At 43.6% G+C, this 21153-nt stretch overlaps 1 protein-coding gene and 1 long non-coding RNA gene across 5 annotated transcripts; one reads left to right on the top strand and one right to left on the bottom strand.

Annotated features, from left to right (window-relative positions):
- Positions 1–482: 482 nt before the first annotated feature.
- On the top strand, positions 483–19382 carry C2H16orf46 (chromosome 2 C16orf46 homolog). 2 transcript variants are annotated; one of them, XM_053609049.1, is made up of 3 exons: positions 483–3295; positions 15155–15399; positions 17820–19382. In XM_053609049.1, exons 2-3 carry the CDS (start codon positions 15190–15192, stop codon positions 18870–18872), a joined length of 1263 nt encoding a protein of 420 aa, XP_053465024.1. In that variant the 5' UTR covers positions 483–3295; positions 15155–15189; the 3' UTR covers positions 18873–19382. The 2 variants fall into 2 exon arrangements, with proteins under 2 accessions (XP_053465024.1, XP_053465017.1); XM_053609042.1 differs by lacking the exon at positions 483–3295 and adding an exon at positions 10398–10563.
- Positions 6531–19515, bottom strand: LOC128598590 (uncharacterized). Of its 3 annotated transcripts, none has more exons than XR_008383667.1 (5): positions 19376–19515; positions 17794–17857; positions 15273–15471; positions 10895–11022; positions 6531–10372 (listed from the first exon to the last, which is right to left on the bottom strand). It is a non-coding gene; the product is annotated as an uncharacterized LOC128598590 (long non-coding RNA). The 3 variants fall into 3 exon arrangements; XR_008383669.1 differs by having other exon boundaries at positions 15273–15450; XR_008383668.1 differs by lacking the exon at positions 10895–11022.
- Positions 19516–21153: the final 1638 nt, after the last annotated feature.

Raw genomic sequence — 21153 nt, 5'->3', positions numbered from 1 at the left:
ATTTTTCTTTTTCGTAGAGACAGAGTCTCACTGTACCACCCTCGGGTAGAGTGCCGTGGCGTCACACGGCTCACAGCAACCTCTAACTCTTGGGCTTACACGATTCTCTTGCCTCAGCCTCCCGAGCAGCTGGGACTACAGGCGCCCGCCACAACGCCCGGCTATTTTTTTGTTGCAGTTTGGCCGGGGCTGGGTTTGAACCCGCCACCCTCGGCATATGGGGCCAGCGCCCTACTCACTGAGCCACAGGCGCTGCCCCACAAACCTGATTTTTCTTAAGCAAAGATCTAATTGCCTGATGACATTAAACAGTTTTTTGGTCATCTTTAATAAAAATATGTCACTGATGTATCCTGTTTGTTTTCCTATCATGCTATGTTAGAAGAGAGGGAAAAAAAAGATGAAAGTTTTGATCAGTGTATCACTTAGTATACTTAAGATTAGCCACATTCAACTTTCTGTTTAAGAAGTGGACACAGCAAGGCTTTATGAGCTCACTTAGTAAATATCCTTTGTACATAAGCATAGTTTGAGTGCCAAAAGGCAGCCTCAAGTAAATGTAGCATGCTCTCTAATTTAACCAACTGTAATATGCTGATATTTGGGGGATTGTCTATTTCTTTTGTGTAATTATTAATCTGCTTTGGAAATAGGCATGAGTGATACATAGATTTACCCTTTTGTTTTGAAGGTACTCTTCATGTATTACCTTTAATCTTCACAACAGCCAGAATTTAGTAGGACATATCCATTACTACAACTATTTCTCAGATATAAGAAAGGTAATGGAGAGGATAAGAAATTTGCTAAATAGGTGGGCATGGCTGTTTGTGGTAAGGATTTTCACATTACCTGGTCTACTCTTCATCAGTATCCCTTAGCAAGTGTTACTATAAAAATACTTATATGGGCCAGGCATGGTGGTGCTTGCCTATGGTCCCAAGTATTCAGAGGGCTGAGACAGGAGGATTGCTTGAGCCCAAGAGTTTGAATCCAGCCTTGGCCAACATAGCAATATCTCATTTCTTATTTTATTTATTTATTTAGAGACAGAGCCTCAAGCTGTCGCCCTGGGTAGAGTGCTGCAGCATCACAGCTCACAGCAACCTCCAACTCCTGGGCGTAAGCGATTCTCCTGCCTCAGCCCCCCAAGTAGCTGGGACTACAGGCGCCTAGCCAGCAATATCTCATTTCTTCACAAAAAAAATTTTTAAGTGCATAAATGGCAATCTTGGTGGGGGGAAATGTTTTAAAGGTAGGAAACAGTAATGACTTATAGAGTGAAAGTACATCTGTCATTATAGTCTCTGAAAAAGGTGGCCACTTTATTTTCCTGTCCCAGAGAGAGACACGCTTGGCTCTGTAACAACCATTCTGAGCAGAAGATATAGCAACTTGCTCTTTCGATAAAGCTTAGTCCATTGTTATTTCTGTCACAGTGCTGCCAAAAAGACAGGCTTTGAATAGCCCTCAAAATGGACTAAATCAATAGAATGTGATTTCTCCGACCTCACATTCCTTTTGAATGATTTTGGGTTTCAGAGAGTAGTTCACTGAAGGTTTTGAAGAATGCTAATAACTAAAACTTGAGAAATGGGTTACCCTTTTTTCTTTTCTTTTATTGTTGGGGATTCATTGAGGGTACAATAAGCCAGGTTACACTGATTGCATTTGTTAGGTAAACCCCCAGGTTACCCTTTTTTCCTTGGGTCACCTCCCAGGAAGTAGTTTGTAGATTTTAGGCTCTTAATAAACCACTAGAGGGCTCTCTGCACCCGCATGCTAGTGTGACAAGAAGGCTGTTTCCCATCAATGCCTCTGCAAATCATAATTTCTAAATTTTCCCGCATTCCTGCTGTTTTTCTGAGACTACAAAAAAAAGAGTACAGCCCACCTTAAGTTTCGAAAATTATACTATTATATAAGTATGCCTTTTTTTTAGTGTATTCTTTCAGTCCTAATCTCACACCTGCTTTTTGTCCTCAGGGCCCTTTCTTTACATTGATTAAATTCCTTTTCTCTGCAACAGAGCTTTACTACTGACCACCTATCTCTGTCTTTTTTTTTTTTTAGAGCAGCTCTGGGGTCACAATAAAATTGAGCAGAAAGTACAGTTTCATATACTCTGTTTTTGAGACATCCCTTTTGCTAATTGGGATCTTAATTCCACTAGTTTCTGGTACCAGTCTCTGTGTTGGCTTTTTAGAAGCATGACTAGGCAAACACACTTGACGTCGCTACTCAGTCATCCTATCAGGCTTTTATCTGCTAAATATCTACAGTGATTACCAACAGATTTAAAACTAGAATATGCAGACACAATCAGCATGAAGAAAATTGGTTTCCAGATCTTCCAACTTCTACATGTACTTAGGAGAACGTGCTTTCAGTCGAGTCGATAATTTTAGTTAAGACTTTGGTATACTAAACCCCAAACTGAAAAAGCAGCTTTATGACTTGGGAAACAAATCCAAATCCTTCTGTTAGTTACGTAATTTAAAATTCTCTATTTTCAACAGAATTAAAGTAGCACCAAATCAAATTATGAACTGATTAGGACATTACATTCAACCTAGTCCTGTCCCAGTCAAGTTAGGGGTACTGCCATGAAATTTTGATCATTTGAAGTTTGTGGTTCTCAAGAGGGGTGGGGGCGACTCTGCCCCTACAGGTCAACTGGTGGAGTCTGGTGGCATTTTTGTCCGTGTATCACCTGCTGAGAGCATCCTAGCAGGCACAGGAGTGTCCCTCCCACCCCCCGATCTAGTGTGCCGGCGGTAAGAGTTTGGGACGTCCTGCCTTAGCAGCTGCAGTTCGCGGGTCTTTGAGCGGAAGCTGCTGTCAGGGACCGGGTCCCTTCCCTGGCCTGCCGTCCCTGGCACGCGCACCACTCCACGGAGCCCACTGTTTCCACCAGCCGCCCGGTGGCGCGCCGCCAGCGTCCACCACCAGCTGATCCCGCCTCCCGCGCAACGCTTTGTGGCGCGGAGCGGTGACGTCATTTCCGCTACGAGTTCTGCGGGCCCGCCCCCAACGCGGCCGTAACTTAGGCAACGGCCCGGCCGACAGGCGTCCGGCTCCAAGCCCTAGTCCGGCGGCCGGGACTAGTCGCCCCAGGGCCTTCCACCGAGCCCAGCCCCGCATGCAGGTGTGAGCGGCCGCTTCCCCGCTCTTAGGGCAAAGCTCTCAGCCACTGCACGGGCGACAGAGAGGCCTGTCCCATCCGGAAGGAAGCGACCCTCTGTCGTGGGGAAACAGAAGGGACGCCGTAGTGAGGACCTGAGGCTGCACCAAGGTGGGCGGGGCGGTGGGAGGAGTCGTTGAGGCGGGGCTCTGAGGGCGTGGGGGCGGGGCCAATGGAGGAAGGAGAGCTTGGTGGGACAAGCGGGGACATTTTCCTGAATGGCATAGATATTGGGAGAAGGGCTTTGTGGCACGGTAGGGGCTGCTGGAGGAAGGAGAGGAGCTGGATGAGGAAGTAATGGGATGCTTGCAGAAGGGGAGGGGTCTGATCAGCAAACAGGTGGCACCTGCGGATAAGGGGCGGGGCTGCTAGCGGAGGAGAAGGAGCCAGGTGTGGTTTGGCCGGAGCACATGGACAGTGTGTGTTGAATGATTTACACTGTAAGCCGAGAGGACCGGCGTAGCTTTTTATTCTCAGTGCTAGGCACTTAGTAAATTAGTTGAAAAGGGGAAAGAGTTGGAAACTGGAATTTCGAGTAGACATGGTCTGATCTGAAGGGATGGTCTGGGCGGCGCCTGTGGCTCAGTCGGTAAGGCGCCGGCCCCATATACCGAGGATGGTCCCAGCTACTCGGGAGGCTGAGGCAAGAGAATCGCTTAAGCCCAGGAGTTGGAGGTTGCTGTGAGCTGTGTAATGCCATGGCACTCTACTGAGGGCCATAAAGTGAGACTCTGTCTCTACAAAAAAAAAATAATAATAATAAATTAATTAATTAATTAAGGGATGGTCTGTGCTGCTAGCGATCATTCTACGAAATAAAGTTGCTGTGTTTCCTACGCAGTAGTAAGAAAGGCATGAATAATTTAATATGGGAAGATAAGATTTATATTCTTGAAAATGTGAACAAATTGTACAAGTCGATGGTGCATGTACTTAACTTTGAAACAAAGGTTCAACTCTTTGTCCAGTGTGTTTCAAAACTGTAAGTTAAATAGAATTTCCAGCGGCATTTTCTTGTAGAAACTATGTTACCAGCGATCATCATGCCTTTGCTGATCTTCAAGACCTATCTAACTGGTTAATATGAGTGAGAATTACCTCTGTATTAAGAAACTTATTTTTCAGCATGGCTAACAATGTTTCTATTTATTTTTCACTCAACACGTGAACACAGGACTCACAGGAACTCCAACTGAGGTTGCCAGAAACCCTTCCCTGGCTGAAATTTTTTTTTAAAGAGAATATGCCTCTGGTTGAAATTTAGACAAAATATTGAAGATTCCTTTAAACCTTTAACTTCTAAGAAGGTGAGGGTGTGAGTACAGTATACAGCCAATCAAGAGTTGGAGCCAGGTGATAAGGAGTTTTCAGGAATTAAAACTTGCTTTTGACCTAACCAGCCTTCTTTTGACTTAAATACCTAACATTCTTGTCATCATTAATAGATTGGAATGTGACCACCAGGTGTAGCAATCTAGGGTAAAGCATTTGTGACCTGACTATACAGACAGACAATGGCAAAAATGTGGCACTTGTGCGACCACTTTTATTTTCTGGCATATGCCATTAATCAATCATAGAACTTTTTTCTGAAATGTTTACATCTTAAGATCCTATTCAACACGACACTCTAGATAGCCACACTACTTGTTTGGAATTGACACTTTGGAACCTATTCTTTTATACTTGACATAGACAATAAATTTTTCAAAAATTGAGACATCAATGTCAATGTAAAACTTCCATAACTCTTCGTAGGTTCCTTGTTTTTTTTTTTTTTTTTTTTCTTTTTTGTAGAGACAGGGTCTCACTGTACCGCCCTCGGGTAGAGTGCTGTGGTGTCACACGGCTCACAGCAACCTCTAACTCTTGGGCTTACGCGATTCTCTTGCCTCAGCCTCCCGAGCAGCTGGAACTACAGGCGGCGCCACCACGCCCAGCTATTTTTCTGTTGCAGTTTGGCCTGGGCTGGGTCCGAACCCGCCACCCTCGGCATATGGGGCCAGCGCCCTACTCACTGAACCACAGGCGCCGCCCGGTTCCTTGTTTTTTTAACTGGTATTACCTAAATTGATGGATCCAGACTCTTTTCAATGAGAATTAGAAAGTAGGCCAAATACTTGTATAGTGAGGTTAATTTGCAGCTTGTTGAATAATTAGTAAATGCTCCAGTACAAGGGATACCCACAGGACAGTGTCCTTTACCCTGTCCTCTGTCTTTGTGAGTGATACGGATGAATAACCAGAAGATATGTCCATCATGTTAATGGAGTCTTAACGCAGGAAGGAAGGGCCAAACTGTAGGATGTCAGAGTGAGATTTTGAATTAACCTAACCAGGTTAGATGATGGGCCAAAATAAAGAAGGGGAAATTTTACAGGGATCTTGTATGTTTGTAGTTAAAATACAAAGAATAGGCTGGGTGTGGTGGCTCATGCCTGGGAGGCTGAGGTGGGTGGATTGCCTGAGCTCACAGGTTTGAGACCACCCTGAGCCAGAGGAAGACCCCACCTCTAAAAATAGCCGGGTGTTGTGGTGGGTGCCTGTAGTCCCAGCTACTCAGGAGGCTGAGGCAAGAGAATTGTTTGAGCACAAAAGTTTGAGGTTGCTGTGAGCTAGGATACCAGAGCACTCTACCAAGGGTGACAAAATGAAACTGTCTCAAAAAATAAATAAAATAAAATAAAAAGAATAAAGAAAAAGAAAAAAAAATCAACAGGATGGACACAGACTGAAGAAGATGGAGATTTTTAGATATTCACGTGGATAAAGTAGAGCAGCGGTTCTTAACCCGTGGTTGCAACCCACTGGAACTGTATTAAAGGACTGTGGCATTAGGAAGGTTGAGAACCACTGATCTAGAGGTTGTAGTTGACATCAGGCTCAGTGCTAATCAGGATTGGGTTATAGCTTTTAAAAAACATAGCAACTTGTTTTAATTAACAGGTATAGATTTCAAATCAAAGGGAGGCCTATTTCAAAATTGACCCTTCTAGTCAGACCACATTAGAAGAATTGCCCTCAGCTCCAGGCAACCCCATTTTAAGAGAGATGTTGACAAACAATTGTACATTCTTAAAATTATGCAGAATGTGAGATTTGTATCTGATCAAGTGACAGCTGTGTGATGATGTTTTCAGGACTGTCATATCTGCATTTGGGAATACCCAGAGCAGAGGAACAAAGTTTGCAGGCTTTCAGATGATCATTCTGATTTTTAGAATTGCCAATAGAATGAAAAATGATGTGTGTAAAGTAAAGGGCTCTCAGTCATTGAAAGAATTTAAGCTGAATTATTATTATTGCATTTTTATTTTTTATTTTTTGCATTATTTTTCTTTTTTTTTTTTTAATATTTTTTGAGATAGAGTCTCACTATGTTGCTTTTGGTAGAGGGCCATGGTGTCACAGCTCACAGCAACCTCAAACTCTTGGGCTTAAGCGAGTCTCTTGCCTCAGCCTCCTAAGTAGCTGGGACTACACGCGCCAACCACAATACCCAGCTATTTTTTGTTGCATTTGTCATTGTTATTTAGCAGGCCTGGGCCAGGCTTGAACCCGCTAGCCTCAGTGTATATGGCTGGCGCCCTACTCACTGAGTTATGGGCACAGAGCCAATTGCATTATGTTTCTATCGTTGCTGTGTTCTCTGTTTAAGATCTCCCAAGGCTGAAATCAAGATGTCTGCCAGTCTAGACTCTTATCTGGAGGGCCCAGGGAAGAATCTTCCACGATCATTCAGTCTAGTAGCTGAATTTGGTCCCCTGAGGTTGTAGAACTGAGGTCCCCATTTAATGCCTCATTGTCAGCCAGGACTGTTCTTAGCCCCTGTAAGTTATCTGCATTCCTTGGCATGTGACCCCCTCCTTCTTCAAAGCCAGCAATGATGTCTCAAATGACTCTTTATGCTTTGAATCTCTGACTGCTGCTGCTGCAGAAAACATTGTGTTTTAAAAGACCCATGTTATTAGATTAGACCCACCCAGACAATCCAGAATAATCTTCCTTTCTTTAGGTCAAATGATTAACAACCATAATTACATCTGCAAAGGTCCTTTTTCCATGTAATGTAACATATTCATAGTGTTATATCTTGTCATATTCATAATCCCAGGGATTTAGGGTGGAAAGTATTGAGAAAAGAGAATTTCTGCCTGCCACATTATCCTTCGGGAACATTGTAGAAGAGCTTGCATTGCAACAGTTATTTTTTTACCCATTTCTTCTCCATGACCATAAATTAATCTTATACACTATTTTTTTTTTAATTTTTTTTTTTTTGAGACAGAGTCTCTCACTTTCTTGCCACCAGTAGAGTGCTGTCGCATCATAGCTCACAGCAGCCTCAAACTCTTGGGCTCAAGAGATCCTCTTACCTCAGCCTCCCAAGTAATCAGGACTACAGGCACCCTCCACAACACCCAGCTATTTTTTAGAGATGAGGTCTCCCTTTTGCTCAAGCTGGTCGTGAACTCGTGAGTTCAATTGATCCCCCTGCCTCGGCCTCCCGGAGTGTTGGGATTACGGGTGTGAACCACTGTACCTAACCCCAACCTTTTATACTAGTAATTCCACCTCTAATTAGAGTTTTGTCTTTAAATTGATTCAAGCTTATTTTTTGTCTCCCAAAGACTTGGAGTTTAAACGTATTTTAAGACTTTCCATCTCTAATATTCATCTGTAGCATGCATTTAGCATATGTTCCAATTTGGCTTTGGACAGTAGAACATCTACAGACGTCTGCTCCCTTCTATAGTGGTAAAACATTTTTAAGTATTTTCCTATAGTGAAACAACAATTTTACTTCTTTACCTGATGCTAGTCCTCTTTTGCTAGCATCATGTGGATTCCTATATGGTATGGTAGCTATTTAGAGGAGTAAATAACACCCTTTATTATGTAACTCTCTGTCTAGTTATTTTATTTATTTATTTGAGACAGAGTCTTACTATTTCACCCTCGGTAGAGTGCTATAGCGTCACAGCTCATAACAACCTCAAACTCCTGGACTCAAGCGATTCTCTTGCCTCAGCCTCCCAAGTAGCTGAGACTACAGGCGCCCGCCACAATGTCCACCTATCTGTCTAGTTATTTTAAGAAGCATGCAGAAGTAGTTTCTTTTTTTGTTTTGAGTGTAATAGTTAAATGAATAGACTTTAGAGTCAGAAAGATTTAGCCTTGCAATCTCAGTGCCTGTTCTTATCAGTGTAGGACAGGCTATGCTGTAAGAACAAGTAGATCCTAAAATCTCACAGCTTAATTTACAAATTTTTTCATCATTCATGCACAGTCTGATGAGGGTTCATGGGGCGTTTGCAAGGTTATGACTCAAGTTCTAGGCTTCGTCCATTTTCTGGTGCTATCAGCCTAACGTGCTCTTTAAGGTCCCTGTGGGAAGGGAAGAGAGAACTGGGGGAGCATTGCTTCTTCACTGCCTCATCCAGGAAGTGAGAAGATCACTTCCACTCATTCTGCCCACTAGACTAGTCACATGGCGTCAACCCATTGCCAGAGAGGCTGCCATGCAGGGAGGACAGTGGCTCTCTGAAAGCACTGTGTCTCTCACAGCAACCTTGGAATATTTCCTAACCTTCCTGCGTATGTTTCCTCATTTACAAAATGGTACTACTAATAAATACAAGTTAATCTTTTTTCAGGGGTTCAGCATAGGTATGGTGAGACGTGCACATTGACTTTTGTTTTCCAGCATTTATATCTTAATCAAAACCTGTTTCTTGTAAGTCTTTGTCCTAGATGTGTTCATTTCAGATATAATGACATCTCTTCTGTAGTTATTATATTTTCTTCTCTGGCATTTTCCAGCCTTGATCACAGATAGTTGGCGGCTCTTACTGATTAGCAATAACCTCTCACATTCAACTGAGCCATTCCAAGCTTCCTCTTGCCACCAGGAGGGGAGCTCTGGGAGTCTGAACAAACTGACCTCTAGTAGGGAGCTGTACTGTCAGGGACCAGGTGTGGCTGTTCCTCTCTGCTCAGTGGGACTCGATGAAGAGTCTCCCAGGTGAGCGGTACAACTGCTGGGTGACCAGCCTTGGATTCCCAGGAGCAAGTACTTGCACATAATACAGTGTAGAAAAGTATGGTGTGGTCATTTTCTTTTACTCTAATTTGACATTCAACTGTGTTAGCTTTACTTTGATACGTTTATTTCTATTTACTTAAGGTCCAAATCCATGGCACCCTGGCTTCCAGCATTATTCCACATTTCGTTTCTTGAATCTCTCCGATAACATGGCTTAAAATTTTATTATGGAAAATTTCACACAGATAAAAGTAGAGCCAACAGCACAATTAATCTCTACTCGTACAGTGAATCAGCAATCTCACGTCCTCATTATCTACAGCAAGCAGAACTCACGGCCACTTCTGCTTCCTGATTCCCTCCCTAGTCCACCTCACACCCTGCCTGGCAGGATGATCTTAAAGCAAACCCTATAGCATACGTTACTGTTAAAATAAAGTAGACCACTTTACAGTTCTTTGGCTGATCATTTCCTTTGGGTTTCTGTCTGTCAATTCTACTAGCAAAGGTATTTGCTGGATCATGGTGAATTTCTACTGGCTGTATTTCTTAGACTCTTATTCATCTTCTTTATTTTATTCCCAAATATCTTAAGGACTTTGATCCATTTTTGTTTGGGCTTATTCTTGTTTTTCTGTGTACTTTGGAGTTTTGGAGCTCAGTCAACAATTTCTTTGTGCAGTCATTTTAGTTCCAGTTTCTTTGGTTCCAGTCACTTCAATAGCTGTGGCTGTATAATAGAGCTTAATACCTTCCGGCCTACATCTGTGAGCGTTCTGCTTTGTACTCCAAATCCATTTTTACAGTTGCATCTGCAAATGCGTTTCCCATGGCAGCATTTTCACTGTGATCTTTGTGTTTTTTTGACGTGATGGAAGACATTAGTATGGACTTGGATGTATGCTTTATACCAATGTTTCTCAAGCCGAATCAGGTTGTAAAGCTCAGGGGAAGCCAAGAAATGGGTACCATGAGCTCTTGATTGACTTCAAATCTGCAATTGGACATGATTTTACTAGCAGAAAACATGTAAATGCAGATTTCTGCATTCCAGTATAAAGTCAAAACCGCATCCAGTTTTCAGGAAGCACGCATCCATCCACTCTCCGTTGATCTTTGATTTGTCATCTGCTAACAGTGAGCTAGAAGACAAGAATGGGTAATAAAATTTGAAGGTACATTTATAGGAGGAAAGCTTTAAATTAAGACTGTTCTATCCACTAACTGAATTTCTTTTTAATTAGGAAAAGACCACAGTATTCTCTTTTAGTAGTGGAGCACCTTGATCCAGCCTGAAGAGCACCAGTGTTCTGAAGGGGCATCTAGTGAACTGGTATGTGGTCCTCTGACCTTTGGACTAATATTGCCGTGTTTACTGACTCAGGGATGATTCTTAGTTTGGGTTAGAAGGAGTCAGAGCTCCTCATGAACCCTCCCTACACGAGGAAAGCACTTATAAAAATTTAGTGACTACAGCAAATAGGTAACATGTGCAGTGCATGCAACCATGCCTGGTACACGGTAAGAGACACGTGACAGTATGTTTTATTGTTAAATTATTACTGTTACCTGGGTTTCTATTGCTACTTTGTAATAGAATGGGACTAAAGTCTCTTCTGGTGCTCTTGCTGGGTCCAATTTCTACTGCAAAATTAGGGGCTTACCCAGTATCAGATCTTTTGGCCTCTGCTGTTCCTCTTTCTCTCTGCGTACATGTACTATCTGGTATCCCCTCATATTCACAAACTCCCCTAATGTGGGGGAACAGTTGAAGGAGCTGGAGATGGGTGCCCTGCAGGAGAGAAGAGCACATGGAACCATTTAATAGGGTTGTTGGGGTGTTGAGACAATGGGGAGTCTCCGATCAATTCATATTCACCCTTTTGTAGTGACAGGCCACACCGTGATTTCCACACAGGCATTTTCAGAGGCATGATAGACCTCCGGAAGCCATCCACACACTACTGTATTATCTTGCTGGGACTGTCATAACAAAGTACCATAGACTGAGCGGCTGAAACAACAGAAATTTATTTTCTCACAGTTTGGGATTCTGGAAGTCCGAGGTCAAGGTCTGTTAGGGTTGGTTCCTTCTAAAGGCTGTGAAGGAAGCATCTATTCTAAGCAGCTCTCTTTGGTTGTAGGTGGCCGGCTTCTGTGTCTTTTCACCTTATCTCCCCTCCATATATGTCTGTGTCCAAATTAGGCCTTTTATAAGGATGTCACTTATATTGGGTTAGGACTCACCCACCTTGATTATCTCTGTAAAAACCTGACTTCCAAATAAGGTCACCTTCTAGCTACTAGGGACTAAGACCTTCAATATATAAATTTTGGGGAAGTGCAGTTCAAACCATAACACCTACTATTTATTGATTCCTCCCTTGAGCCAGGTTCTTGGGTTTTTTTGTATGTATTATCTCATTTAATCCTCAGCAGCTCTTGACAAGTAGCATTATTCTTGTTTTTCAGATGAGGAAACTAAGAAACTGATTGATGTAATTTGACAATGTGAAACTTCCTCCTATTTCTTACCTTTTTTCCCCTAAACCTTCCTAGCCGAGTGAATATAATTAAGAGTATTATCTGTGCAGTTATATACATAATTGTCTTGAAATTATGCCTTGTTCTTTCAACAAATACGTGAAAGCCTCATATATGGGTGATGTGCACTGATTTTGGGAACTTGATGCTATTTCTTTTTTCAGAGACAGTGGGGTCTCCCTCTGTCCTCCAGGCTGCTGTGCAGTGGCACAAGCAAGTTCCCTGCAGCCTCGAACTCTTGGCTTCCCCTGCTTTGCCTCCCAAAGTGCTGGGATTATAGGGATGAGCCGCCGCATCTGGCCTTGTGTGCTACTTCTTGTCCATAGGGAAGCACGTGGCCAAAGCCCAGATGTTTTCTTTTTTACTGTTTTTCTTATCCTCTGTCACCTCCCTAGTCATCTGCCAAGTCCCTCGTGATCTTGCATTTATGTTCTGTTGCTTCTTCTTGGCAGTTTCTATACTTTGCTGCTGCCTCTGTGTTCATTTCCTCTTAGCCTGATCAACACAGAGAAATCTTGGCAGTTCTCATGGTTTAGAGTAAAAAAAAAAAAGAAGAAAACAAAATGTCTTGGCAGTGACGTATATAGCTAGCCCTGTTGACAGGCAGCATTGCTGCTCAGAGGAGGGTAGAGTTGTATCACCAGCCCTACCGACCTGCCTAGACCCTCTATGCTTTCCCAATCACCTACACAAACACTGACCTCTTAGAAGTTTTCTGTATTTGTATCAGTTACAAACAGTTCTGTTTTAAGTAACACCAGCTCTGAGTGCATTAAACAACAGAAGGACTTCACTGGGGCTACAACTGCAGAGTCTAGTGGCAATCCAACAATACTAGATACCTTATTTCTTTCCATCTCATTATTTTCAACCTGTGTCTTCATATTTAAAGGGCCTCTCTTATGACAGCATGTTTGGGTCAATCTTTTATCAATTTGTGCTGATAATCTCTGTCTTTTAATTGCCATTTACATCTAGTGTAATTTACTGGAATTAGGTTTGCCACTTGGCTGTTCGTTTTCTGTTTGTCTGCCATTTTCTATTCTGCTGTTCTGACTTCTTCCCATTTTTTTCCTGTTTTCTTTTCCTGTGTCTTTATATTATTTTTTAGTGGTTGCTTTAACACAGCATTTTTCAACCTCAGTGTTACTGATATTTTGAGGTGGACAATTCTGTTTTGCCAGGGGCTGTCCTATGCGATTGTACAATATTTAGCAGTATTCCCTGGCTGCTGCCCACCAGATATGCCTTAGTTCTGACAACTGAAAATGTCTCCAGATGTTGCCACATGTCCCCTAGGGGACCACAGTTAAGAACCACTGCTTTAAGGATGACAATATATTTCCTGATTTTTTTTTTGTAGAGATAGAGTTTCACTTTATTGCCCTCGTTAGAGTGCCGTGGCATCACACAGCTCACAGCAACCTCCAATTCCTGGGCTTAGGCGATTCTCCTGCCTCAGCCTCCCGAGTAGCTGGGACTACAGGTGCCCGCCACAACGCCCGGCTATTTTTTTGTTGCAGTTTGGCCGGGGCTGGGTTTGAACCTGCCACCCTCGGTATATGGGGCCAGCGCCCTGTTCACTGAGCCATAGGCGCCGCCCCTCCTGATTTTTTTTTTACAGTCTACTTAGAATTAACATTGTGCTACTTCATGTAGAATAAAAAAAAGCCTTACAACTGTTAGGCCCATTCTCCACTCCATCCTTTCTGATATAGTTGTCTTATGTATTACAGCTGTACACATCATAAACCTTGTAATATAAAGTTTTAATTTTTAGCTTAAAGAGTCATATTTATTCTCAAGAAATGAAGTGGAAAAGCCCCATTTCTGGGGCCCTTTGTTCTTCCCAAATCCCATGCTTGGTATCATTTCCATTTAGCCTAAAGAACTTTCTTTAGTATTTCTTGTGGTGCAGGTCTGCCCACAGCAAATTCTCAGTTTCCGTTTCTCTAAAGATGTCTTCTTTTATGTCAGAATCTTAGGGGGTACACATTTTTGGTTTACATATTTTATTTTTGTACAGCTTGAGTCAGAGTTGCAAGCGTGCCCTTCACCCAGATAGTGTGCAGTGTGCCCAGTAGGTGTGAGCCTACCTGTTCCCACCTGCCTTTTCCCCCACTTGATTTTCACTGAGATTTACCTCCATGTGTGCATTTAAACCTGGATGGATTAGTTCCAATTGGGTATTGAGTATGTGTACTTGTTTCTCCATTCTTGTGACGCTTCACTTAGAAGAATGGCTTGCAGTTCCATTCATGTTGTCACAGAAGATACTAAATCACCATTTTGTTTTTTTGAGACAGAGCCTCAAGCTGTTGCCCTGGCTAGAGTACTGTGGCATCACAGCTCACAGCAACCTCCAACTCCTGGGCTCAAGCTAGTCTCCTGTCTCCGCCTCCCAAGTAGCTGGGACTACAGACGCCCGCCACAGTGCCTGGCTATTTTTCGGTTGCAGCCGTCATTATTGTTTGGCGGTCCCGGGCTGGATTGAAACCCGCCAGCTCAGGTGTATGTGGCTGGTGCCTTAGCCGCTTGAGCCAGGTGCCGAGCCATAGCAGCAGAATTTCTGGGGTTTATGGTAATTCTGTTTTATTTTTTGAGTAGCTACCAAACTGTTTTCCAGATATTTCCAAAAACCAGTTTTCATTCCCACTAGCGACAAATAAGGGTTCCAGTTTCTGCATATCTTTACCAACACTTGTTATTTTGACTTTCTCTTCCCTTTCCTTCCCTGCCCTCTCCCTTCCCCTCCCCCCTTTTCTTCCTTTCCTTTTCTTCATCTCCTTCTTCCTCTCCTACTTCCTCTCCTTCTTCCTCTCTTTCTTCAGTTTGTTTTGGGGAAAGGAGCAGGGACATAGAGGCAGAGGTGTGGAAAGGCAAATAGCCTAAACTATGTGCTCCACCAGCTTCCTGATTGTCGATCCCCAAACCAAATATCAAGGGCTCTTGGGAAGGGGAAAAGGAGGAGGGCAGGGCAGGTGGCAGTGCATAAATCATCCATGTTCACTGCACAATATTATTTGGACATTTTTGGAGGTAAGAGGTAGGGAGGCTTGAACCTACATTCCTTACTATACTCTGTACCCCTCACAAGAGATAGAGACTGTACCGGTGTCTTCCTGTAGTCTCTTCTTCACTCCCAACTTCAGTCCTTAATTAAATCCTATAATCGTTAAATAAAATCAGCCTTATCTTTTAGGGTTTTTTTAAAGCCCAAATAGAATGTTGGAAAGCCCTTTGATAATGACAGTGGATGATTTCATAAAGCTTACTTTTCAGTCTATTCCTGAATGCCTTAAAAATAGTTCACTTGAGTTATTGAATTGTTTTTTTAAAAAAATTAAAAACTAAGTTTAATCTGCATTTTCAAACTGCAGGAAGATGTTTAAAACTTTAAGCAACCATCACAGTAATGGATCTCTATCAGAAGAATGAGACTGAGTTTAGAAATAGTGCAAATAATGAAATTCAAAGCACGGAAGAAACGGAGCTAACCTGTTCTTGTCCAGATGAACGAAGTGAAAAGAATCACGTTTGTTGTCTCCTCAACATCAGTGACATTACATTTGAACAAGATGCAAAAGTCACCGAGCTTATCATCGGAACTGGATGGGAAGAAGCCGTGAGTATCTTCTTGAGTTTGATCCCTTGCACAGCAGTGTTTTGATGCAGCCTTTTCGTTTTTCAAAAATAGCTAACATTACCAAAAAAATACAGAATTCATGAAATATAGAAACCCTTAGAACACAGGTAAAATTTTTTTGAAGACAAAGTCTTACTCTGTCACCCAAGCTAGAGTACTATAGCATCAGCCTAGCTCACAGCAACCTCAAACTCCTGGACTCAAGCGATCCTCCTGCCTCAGCCTCCTGAGTAGCTGGGACTACAGGTGCCCCACACCACAGTTGGCTAGTTTTTCTATTTTTAGTAAAGAAGGGGTCTTGCTCTTGCTCAGGCTGTTCTCAAACTCCTGAGCTGAAGCGATCGTCCTAAAGTACTAGGATTATAGGTGCGAACACTGCACCAGGCCTGAATGAACATAGGCAAAGTATTACTGATGATCACAGCAGTCCCTGTAGGCAGTGTAGTAGTAAATGTTTTGTGCACATGAACTCATTCAGCCTCTCCATAGCCACCTCTGGTGTATTAACAGCTTCAGTTTAGGGTGAACGATACTGAGTCACCCAAAAGATGAAATAACATGCCCAGGATCACCCGACCAGTAAGTGGCCAAGACAGGGCTTGAGTCTGGGTCTTCTGAACTCTGGAGCTGAGCTGCTTAACCACTGTGCCACTTGCCCTGGGGTTCTGCCAGGGTGGTTCTACTCAGAATTCTGTAGGCTCATTCTGAAACTATATTCTTAGAATCAATAATAGAATACTAAATTTAAAGCCATAAGGAAACTTAGTCTAGTCCAGTGCTTAAATGGGATTGCCAGATTAGGCAAATGAACATACAGGACACTCAATAAATGTGAATTTTAGATAAACTTGGCTGAGTTCCATGGCTCACGCCTGTAATCCCAGCACTCTATAGGAGGCCAAGGCAGGTGGATTGCCTGAGCTCACAGGTTCAAGACCAGTCTGAGCCAGAGTGAGACCTCATCGCTAAAAATAGCCGGGTGTTGTGGCTGGCACCTGTAGTCCCAGCTACTTGGAAGGCTGAGGCAAGAGAATCACTTGAGCCCAAGAATTTGAGGTTGCTGTGAGCTATGATGTCATGGCACTCTACCAAAGGCAACAAAGTGAGACTCTGTCTCAAAACAAAAACAAACAAACAAAAAAAACCCTGACTTTTTTACTAAAAGTATATTGCAAATATGGTCCTGTATATCTGGCAGCCCTATTTTAATGGGTGACCCCTGGCAAGGCCAGCCAGGGATTGTGGGTGTGGAGGAGGAGGAATGCGCCTTGGGCATGCGGGCTCCTCTGCACTTTAGGACCTGCCCTTGCTTACTGCTTCCTCTCCAGCACCTACAAGCAACAGTGTTCCCCAGCTATGGCAAAGAGACTGGTGGGATGAGAAATCCTTGTACGTGGGACAAGTAGGAACAGTTTTGATTTTATTTAGTACTTTTGGTTTTAATGTACATCTGAAAAGAAATGTAGTCAACACATCAGAAGGATAATTTACAAATACTATTGCTTTGTATTTTAATATTAACAAATATTATTGCTAGTATTTTGGATTAAGAAATACTATTACAAATACTATTGCTTAGTATGAGGCTAAAATAGGTATAAAAGTTTTTTTGGCTGGGCACAGTGGCTCATGCCTATAATTTTTTTTTTTTTTTTTTTTTTTAGAGACAGAGTCTCATTTTGTTGCCCTTGGTAGAGTGCCATGGCGTCACAACTCACAGCAACTTCTAGCTCTTGGGCTTAGGCGATTCTCTTGCCTCAGCCTCCGAAGTAGCTGCAACTACAGGCACCCACCACAACACCCGGGTATTTTGTTGTTGTTGCACTCTGGAGCTGAGCTGCTTAACCACTGTGCCACTTGCCCTGGGGTTCTGCCAGGGTGGCGGTGACCGGTTCAAACCTGCCGTGACCGGTTCAAACCTGCCACCCTTGGTATATGGGGCCGGCACCCAACTTGAACCACAGGCGCCACCCTTATGCCTGTAATTCTAACACTGACAGAGGACAAAGCATAAGAATCACTTGAGGTCAAGCATTTAAGATCAGCCTGGGCAGCTAGGCATTGTGATATGCACCTATAGTCCCAGCAACTTGGGAGGCTGAGACAGGAGGATTGGTTGAGCCCAGGAGTTGGAGATCACAGTGAGCTGTGATTACACTGCTATGCTGTAGCCCAGATGACAGAGCAAGACCTTGACTTAAAAAACATAAATTAATAAAAGGGTTTCTTTTTTTTTTCTTTTTCTTTTCTTTTCTTTCTTTCTTTTTTTTTTTTTATAAATTGAGTCCATTGTAAGAAAAATACCGGTTTACATAAGACTGCCAAAATGGGGATGTGGCCCAAATTGGGGCAATTAGAGTTTGGGGACCTTACCTTGAAAGTAATGTTTTTATTTGCAGGTCCAGGGCTGGGGAAGGATTTCTCCAACTGCCTGCATCTGGCAAAAGAAGAAACTAAAAAAGGCGAGGGTAGGAGAAAGTACGGGCAGTGGCTGCTTAGTCTGTATGAATATCTCCCAAGGGAACCTCGAGGCCAGGCCTCTTATGGAGGCTGGGAAATTAGAGGCAGGGGCTGAGGCGGAGGCCAGCCTGGAGAAGGATCGGAGCAGCCTCTCTCAGACTCAGGGGTGCCCCCAGGGCTCCAATTCTGCTTCCAGAGAGATCAGTAAAATATGCTTTCCCACCTACTTTCATGGAGAGAAAAAAAGTGTACAAATCAAGGAGTTTATTTTGTGCACAGAAGACTGGGCTGTCCCGGACACCATTAGGGGCAAGGGCCCCAGGAGTCTTGGGGGCGGCGCTGACAAAGGGATCTCCATCTCAGACTCCCTGACAACCAAGGCCCTTTTAGTTCTGCCCCCCCTGAAACCTTCACTCCCAAATGGCTTGGATGTTCTGGGTAAGAAGAGTAAGAACTTTTTCTTGCAATCAGAAGAGAAGGTGCTGAGTGTGGAAAAGGATGAGTGTGTGGATTGTGGCTATAGATTGAAAAGAGATGACGGGAATGGTGCAAAGAGACCTATTGAGCTGGCCAAGCACCTTAAGGTCAACAACCTGCTGCCCTTCCCTTCCCAGGCAGCCAGGACAAGCCTGCTGGCCGGTCCCCAGCAGTGCTGCCTGCGCTGGCCCCTTCTGCCTGAGAAGAGCCTGGTGTGCTCTCCCAACCCCAGCAGCTATCTCGCCACCTTGCAGCTTTTGCAGAAACAGGGAATGCAAAACTACAAAGTCAAATTCAAAGCCAAGGAGCCGAGACCTCCTGTGAACACCCACAAGCACGTTCTCACAGAGGCCAAGCGGGAAAACAGACCCCAAACACTGGAAACCAAAGTGTTCCCAAGACCTCTCTTGCCATCCCTCACAGTGAGCAGAGTTGTTATTCCCCTCTCCACAGGCAACTCTGAGTCTTCACACCCGATAGAATTCCCTGGGGACAAGCACTGCTGGAAATGCTGAGATTCACGCCTTCTTCTCTTTCCCTTCTCTGCACCTTGCGCTCTCTCTGTCCTCCTCCCCTCCCCCTCCCTCTTTTTTTCTTTTTCCTTTTCTTCTTTCCTCCCCTACCTTCTCCCATCGTTTTTTTTTTGGTAGTAGAACCAGAGGAAATTGAACCTCATTGGATGGGTTTTGACTTAACTCTGAAACACCATATTCACGTGCTGTCTGCTTCTGCTGCTTAACCATTCACAAAATGCAAACTGGCAACGCCAGCCTGGGCACTGCCTGCCCACCTCCACTCCCAGCGGAAGCTGCATGAAAGGTGGGGAATCCCAAGGGCCTCCCTCCCCCTGCCCCCCACTCCCTAAAATACACTGGGCTGGTTTATTCCTGATCTTTTGAACCAGGCAGATGTGTGTCTGCTGCCTCTTGTTGTCTTGCAACAAAACTCTGAAGCGTTGCAAAAAAGATGTGAAGCATTGCTTTAGCAGGAAACCCTAGCCCATGTATCAGGTGAATACCTGTGTCCAAGATGTCACATATCCTGTGTGTCCAGGGTGTCACATCCTCCTGTCGTTTCCATGGATACTCCCCGTGCGTCATCACCTGTGTGTCCGTGGTGTCGTGTCGTCCTGTTGCTGCCTCACGCCAGTCTCCGCGTCTGGAAGTGTTAGCCATAGCTCTCTACACAAGGTGGCCTGGGAAGCAGGTTAAGAATTATTTTTCTGGGAAAAAAGTCACAGTGGTTATTGTTACCCTACGTGCTTCCTCTGGTCTTAGCCTTGTGTCCCATACAGTATTTGGAACCCTCATCCCCGGACCCTTAGGGAATGGGGCTGTTCCATTCTCCCTTTCACCCTCTGCGTCTGTCCCCAATGCACATTCTGAAGTTGTGTCCAGATTAAACAATGTTTGTAATTGAGTTACATTTTAAACAACAAGTGATGTTGCTACATAGACAAATGTTCTGACAGACCTTTCCATGACATGAGTAATCATTAAGCTGCTTTGTAATTACATAGTTTGAATTTGCTTAAGGTAGGTTGTACTTGAGCTTTGGATGTTCTATCCCCTAAATGGTAGAAGGAACAGAATATATATATGACTGTAAACATCTGCATTTCGTAATTGGTCTTTTTTTTTTTTTTTGGCCGGGGCTGGGTTTGAACCCGCCACCTCCGGCATATGGGACCGGCGCCCCACTCCTTGAGCCACAGGCGCCGCCCTTCGTAATTGGTCTTTATAATGCCTTGTCTGTTAGTCTAGTGGCTTTTTGTTTGTTTGTTTTTAAGAAACACCAGAAATGTTAGAATGACTATAATCCAACAGTCATTAGAAGGTATATTTGCCTACTGAGGCTGCACACTTGTTATAGCCTAGAAGCAATTTTTAGGGATTTTTCTCCTTCTCCCCTAAAAAAAGAAACCATCTGGATTCTGTCCTAAAGGGGATGCCCAGTTTCTCACTGTTTCTGAACAGTGGGGTATTGGAGCCCAAACTGTCTGAGGACCTTCCAGTTGAGGCAGCCTGCCCATCGAAGTCAGTGATCTTTCAAGCCCCCTTTTCAAGCAGCAGAACAGTGAGTACACTCCCGTATGTCACACAGCCCAAAGTGTGTGTTTTGGAGGGGAGTGCCTGCCTACCAAGGGAGGGCAGAAGCCCTTTCTGCTGAGCCCTGGGTACTTACCTTCTGAGAGCTTGAGGCAGTTTGAAAACACTTGTCTAAGTGGCAATGGAAATTTTTTTTAAAGAAAAAGTCTTTTGTTTAGATAAGAGTTGCAAATAACACAGAATTTGGTAGCAGACCAAGTATAAATGTAGTATAAACATATAATTAAGTGGAAGGCCAGTCTGAAAAAAGATAGGGCCCAAACTTACTAAAGAGTCCGAGTATCCTTTTTGAGCAAATAATTGACCAACAAAATATTGACTGAAGGTTCCTTTATGAATGTGGTAAGGGTGTCTGCATTCAGTGCCTCCTTGCTCTAATAGTTATCGTGTCCCTCTGGCATCTATTTGCATTAGCCCAGGTATTAGCTGTTCCTCTGTGGATAAAGTCACCATAGGCCTTGTCTCAATTTCTTTCAGATTAGTTCAGGACATCAAGATGGTTCTTTGCTGTCTAGGTCTAGATGAAGGCTAAATGTTTAATACAATGCAGTTTCCCTCTGGGATTCTGAGTCACAAACGGATAGGGTGCGTCCTGCGTTTTGAGGGTTAAGCACACTGTGATGTGGGTGCTATCAGCCTCTCCTACCCTTGAAGGTCATGGTCTCAGGTTTTGGTTCCTTTAGTCTTC

Source organism: Nycticebus coucang, chromosome 2 (assembly GCF_027406575.1).
Source record: "Nycticebus coucang isolate mNycCou1 chromosome 2, mNycCou1.pri, whole genome shotgun sequence".
NCBI classification, from domain to species: domain Eukaryota; kingdom Metazoa; phylum Chordata; class Mammalia; order Primates; family Lorisidae; genus Nycticebus; species Nycticebus coucang.
This window is presented reverse-complemented; position numbering and strand designations above follow the sequence as displayed.

Bases quoted from the DNA above. Each gene is read 5' to 3' on its own strand.
- C2H16orf46 (XM_053609049.1), top strand. From the start codon at position 15,190: ATGGATCTCTATCAGAAGAATGAGACTGAGTTTAGAAATAGTGCAAAT. The intron at 15,400-17,819 runs GTGAGTATCTTC...TTTTATTTGCAG, and splicing joins GAACTGGATGGGAAGAAGCC to GTCCAGGGCTGGGGAAGGAT.